Below are 5,683 nucleotides of genomic sequence, written 5' to 3' on the forward strand. Positions count from 1 at the left end.
CGCCTCAGCCCCTGCTCTTGCCTCAGCTCCTGCTCTCGCCTCAGCTCGCGCTCTCGCCTCAGCTCCTGCTCCTGCCTCAGCTCCTGCTCGCGGTTCAGCAGGGGTTCCCGTAACTCTTCTTGCCGGCGCTTCTGCAGCCGTCTCTCTTCGGTCTGGCCCTGGCTCTTGAATTCTTGCCTCTCTCTCCTTTGCTGTTCTTCTTGCTCAGAAAACTCCTCAGCGTCACGACCTTTGGTCCAGCTTAGCGGGTCTTTCTCTGCAAGGCGCTCCTCCAGTTCTTGTAGTTCTTGCCTTTGCAGTCGCTGCTTTTGGTCTCGGTGCTGCCTGTCGCGCTGCTCCAGTCTCTCTTGCCTCTTACTGGGTTCCTCAGCGCGCTCCTCCTGCTCATGTCTCTTCTGCCAGCTTAGGCGCCCAGGTTCTTCGTCCGCTTGTCTGTCCCGGGGCTCGAATCTCCTTTGGTCTTCTTGCCTGAGATCTTGTGACAGGTTCCTCTTTTCACTAGGCAGGGTTGTTTTCTCATGTAGCCCTGCAGCCTGGTCAAGAGCATAATAACAAGCTTGAGCAATCTTGAAAAGGAACAGGAGGAATTCGTTGAAATCAACACTCCCATTGCAGTCGCGATCCAGAAGTTCTAGGGTCAGGTCTACCGTCTCAGGGTCATGTGGTCTCTATGAAAAGATTAAAGCAAATATTTTATAATTAATTATTTACAAGTAGTTAGCTTTTACTCTTCAAGTCTACTAACTTAATTAGGCATCATTAGTGGTAATGCCCTATTAACTAACACTTTATTCCTATTAACAATGCCATCAAGGCCATTAAATACATGCTATTAACTTCTTTAGCTCTCAGATTATAATATTTAAATACTTCAGGCTCAAAAATGAATGAAGCTGTAAGTAGACCTATCATGTTTTAAAATCAATACTAATCAGTGTTCTTTACTTTGGTCTTTCTTGGAAGGAAAATTGATAGCCCCACATCCATAGATTTCTTTATAGTTTGAGGTCTTACCTGAAGGACATCTCCAAGTTCCCTTTCAAGGAGGTTCTTCAGGTCTTTCTTGCTTAGTGATGCTCCCTCACAAGTATGTGAGGCATATTGATTGAAAGCTTCAGTGATATCAACAATGCTTCTTATAAGTGCAGACATTTTTTCTCTCCTTAAAATTCAAGTAAACCTAGACAATAAGGTAGGATTCAGAATCAAGTCTGATTTGGGGGAAAACTTTATTCACATAGATTAAGACAAATCTTTAGACTTTTCAACTTGCATTTTCAGAGCATTTTGTCTTTAGATACTGTATTCATGAAGAGGAAGAGAACTATTGAAAAATTCTAAGCCAAGAAACCATTTCAAACTATTACAATCAGCTTTTCATTGTCCATTAATGTGGGACTATTCATATCCCCTTTTGTTTCTGCATATTTCAGAGCAGATAGTGAAGGGGTGAGGGTAAAAATTTAAATTGTACATATTGCTACTCATAGCAACTCTTAAAAGTTGAGCAAAGAGGTAAAAGCCAAGATGTGAAGGGAGGCTTGAGCATCTTCAGAAGCAAATAGAGACATGAATAGCCAATTGTGTCTGCAAAAACATGTCAACAAATAGAACAGGGAAGAGGAAATGTGAATTATTCCTTAAATGCGTAACCCATAAGAAACTAATTCATGTCATAAATTCTAAGATTAAAGAGTGTTTTCTCATCAAAATATAACATTGTAATATTTAGATACAGAAAAACAGAATGCATGTTATCCACCTTAACTCAGATATACTATAGCGATTCAGTCTTCTATTGGAAATTATTTGAGAGATCATTTCTGATTGGTTAATCAGAGTCTGTAGGGGATACAAACTTAGAGAACTTTGAATGACATTGTTCTTAAGGCTGGCTTTGTTAAAATCAAGTAAATAATTTGAATGTTGGAAAAATAGGAGTGCCCTGGGAATATAGCTCAGTGGTAAGTGACTGCTAGTATATGCAAGACAACAACAAAATCTTTTCCAGTAACAGACTGGTATTAAAAGAATATTTGGATGGCTTTGCTGGCTGACTGCATAGTAGTTCACTTATGTAAGTGCTTTATTATCATTTCAACTCCACACCTCACATACTGTATGAAGATGCCTATGTCATACAGAGCACATAAAGAGATCAGAGGGTTTGCACACTTTTGGGATGATAGTTCTTCAGAAAAACAAGCCTCATAAGAGACAAATATTTCTTGATGTGCATAAGTATTGAGTTCAGAGCCTTGAGAGAACTGCTGCTCTCCATTCAAGTGATGGCTTCAACCATAAGGAGATGGGGCAAGCCAAGCATGATGTCTCATTCCTTTAATCTTAGCTCCCCAGAGGCAGAGGCAGAAGCAGTTGGATTTCTGTGAGTTTGAGACCAGCCTCATCTGCCTAGCAAGGTCTAGGCCAGATAGGGCTAAACAGTGAGACCTTGTCAAAAAAGAAAAAGAGAAAGAGGCAGAGGAGATTTAGCTAACACTGGAAGGTGAAGGTCCCTTCTGAACATAGGACCTACCTTCATTCTCTCAACATGTACCATTGCTAAAAAATGAAGAATTGTATAGAACACCATCCCACAGAATGGAACTTACCCACTTCACCAGAGGAAGAAGTCAAGTGCTCGCTGACACTGCAGGCAAGTGTGCTAGGTAACTGAGTGCAAGGCCTTTTATAGGGGTTCTAATTGTGCCCTGGGGAGCAATTTAGGAAGGAGACACCCACTCTGCTGGATGACCTGATTCATTCAAATTCTGGCTCCACCTCTGTCTCCAAGAATGGCTTGTTTATCTCATATTTGCTCACGTAGCTATTTGGCACAGAGTTCACAGGACTTGCCTCCTGACTGGGTACTGGCTCCACCTAATACAAAAAAAGGTAGAATATTTGGTAGATTTTAAAATTTTTCTTTAATTGTTAAAAAAATATTAAAACAAAGGTGATTAGTGTTCTAACTCTTGATTTATTATTCATCAAAAAAAAGAACAGTCTCACCAGGTGTGGTGATGCACACCTGTAATCCCAGCACTCAGGGTAGGCAGAAGCAGGTGGATCACTATGAGTTCGAGGCCAGCTTAGTCTACAAAGTAAGTCCAGGACAGCGAGGCTGTACAGAGAGACTCTGTTTCAGGGGTGAGGGTTGGGGGAGGAGAACAACATCTAGTCATTTTTAAGATTTCTTTTTAAGTGTGTGTGCATGCGCAGACATGAGTACAGGTGCCTATGGAGACCAGATGTGTTGGATTCCTCTGAGACTGGCCACCCAAAGTGGATACTAGAAACTAAATTCAGGTTCTTTGCAAGAGTACAGTGCTCTTAACTGCTCAGCCACATTTCTAACCCTTTAAACAATTTTATGGAAGATACAAATTTTAGGTTGACAATAAACAGAACTTTTTTTTTTTTTTACATAAACTGATGACAACCAACTAACTTCTCTATGGTGTATAACACAGCATAAAGAGATGACCATAAGTTCCGCTGGAACACCTGGAAGATGACATGTGAGGGCATATTTCTTTTCTTAAAATTCAGATAGGAAATGTATTTTACATTGTATTCCTCTGATTTTCCTACATGTTAGGGGTTGCTTCTTAAGTAAGTAATTTTGGAGAATATCTTAAAACGTGTATATCAAACTGTTGATGAGAAAACATATTGTGAAATTTCATTCTTAGAGATATTAAATCTAAATGAAATTTGCTCATTTGTTTTTGTTGCTAGCATATTGAAGCCCCTGGAGAAAAAGAGCTAGTGTAATGCGTTATTGTAGCTATAATCATCTCATTCAGCCTAAGTTACTAATGCTTATGACATCTAAACACTTGAGTTGGCTTCTCCTGGAAGCACATTAAGGTCATTCTAGCCCATTATAGCTGTCAGGGCTTTCTCAACCCTGGTGATCATTTGTGAATCTCAGTGCTATTTTATTGTAAGGAACTGGATTTACTCCTGGTTGCCACTGACTCCCACTCTTTCATTTCATACTACATGAAACTTTGGTTCATAATAGATTTATGGAGACTATTAAATGATTCAGTGGCTTTTCTGAAATTCTGTCTCCACCAAAGGCAAATATTGGCCTCAGGAATTTTGAGGAGAATTTAGGTTCCTTCTTGATGTCTATTTCTTACTTTGCTTACTACCACCACAGATATGGAACTACTAGCAGATTGAGAAGATATGAGATGAAATTGTAAACCTAGTTCATTTCTGCCTCTTCAAGGCCTTCACTACTGAGGTCTGTGATTTCCAAGTTTTGTTAGAACCATCAGAACTATCATTATCTATTGGGGTCAGTGAGTTGATTTGATGTGGCAAATCCTTTAAGAGTGAGACTTCTCTTACTCAGTTTTAACTAATGTTTTATACAGGTCTCTTAATCTTTGGACCAACTTGAGCAATGGGCACACATAACTACAAATCATCAAAAACTTTTTTCTCTCTCCCTGAGGTTTCTAGTATTTTGCCTCAATATCCTTCAAGGGATTCCCTGTGACCTCACTATGTCTGTATGTGGGCTGTTCTCTGTTTCTGTGTATGGTGTGTGTGTGTGTGTGTGTGTGTGTGTGTGTGTGTGTGTCTGCCTCTCTTCTCTGTCTCTCTGTCAGACTGTCTCTGTCTCTCTCTGACAGCATTTTTGCTAGATAGTCCAAAATGCTGTCTAACTTCTGACCTTCCTGTTGTCACCTCAGAGTCTGCTTGTTTTCATCCATCCATGTTAGAAATTTTCAGTCCAGGTTTTTCATCCTGCAATAATTTAAATCTTAAAATTTAGTAATCCTCCTGTCTAAAGTGAATAACAACATAAAGGAAAATATTTACAAACCTCCACAAGTCTCAGAAAATTGACTCTTCTCGTGCTTTTGTCTATTTCTAAATAAGTTCAGTCTTACAGCAGTGTTAAAAGAACAGCTACATGTGTTCTTTTAGACTATACAATAAGAATATTGTTTCAGGGGGCTAGATCAATGGCTCAGAAGTTAAGAACACTTGTTGCTCTTGCAGAGGACTGGTTACAACCTTCTGTAATTTCAGTTACAGGGGATCTGATGCCCTCTTATAGCATCTACAGCCACAGCCATGTACACTTTGCATATACAAATATGCAGGTGATTTTAAGCATGTAATTTTTTAAAAGAATACAGAAACAAAACCAGGTGTGGTGTTGCATGTCTTTAAAAGCACTAGGGAGGCAGAGGTAAGCAAATGTCTGCCAGCCTAGATAATAGAATGAGTTCCAGACCATCCAGGGTTATATGTAAGGCCCTCTCTAACAACAACAATAATGAAAACAAATCTTCATAGTTTTATAGACAAGATATCTCATTGCTTAAAAAATATTTTAAATTACATGTATTTTCTTGTGTGTAGGGCCATGAGTGTGAAGTTCAGTTTTCTTCTTTTGCCCTGCGGCTCCCTAGGATTGAACGCAGATGTCTGGGCTCACAAGTAACAAGTACCTTTACCCACTGAGCCAGCTCTCATTGTCTTTGTTTTTGTTTTTTAAGACTGGAAACGGATGCACTGAGATCAAAAAGCATCAACTAGCATAAGAACACCTTACTCCATTTCTGCATCAGTATTTATTCTCAGAACATATCTATAGTACAATACTGACATTTGGGACTTGAATATTTTATTACAGAAGAATTAAACGGAAATT

The 5,683-nt window shown here is 39.4% G+C and overlaps 1 protein-coding gene across 1 annotated transcript in view; it reads right to left on the reverse strand.

Annotated features, from left to right (window-relative positions):
- Positions 1–1,152, reverse strand: part of Tchh (trichohyalin) — a 5,311-nt gene extending 4,159 nt beyond the window's left edge. The window contains 2 exon segments of the mRNA XM_055606711.1: positions 1–668; positions 1,015–1,152. Coding sequence (XP_055462686.1) covers positions 1–668; positions 1,015–1,152 — 806 coding nt within the window.
- Between the last annotated feature and the right edge of the window lie 4,531 nt (positions 1,153–5,683).

This window comes from Psammomys obesus, unplaced genomic scaffold (genome assembly GCF_907164565.1).
Source record: "Psammomys obesus unplaced genomic scaffold, mPsaObe1.curated_primary_1811, whole genome shotgun sequence".
Lineage (NCBI taxonomy): Eukaryota > Metazoa > Chordata > Mammalia > Rodentia > Muridae > Psammomys > Psammomys obesus.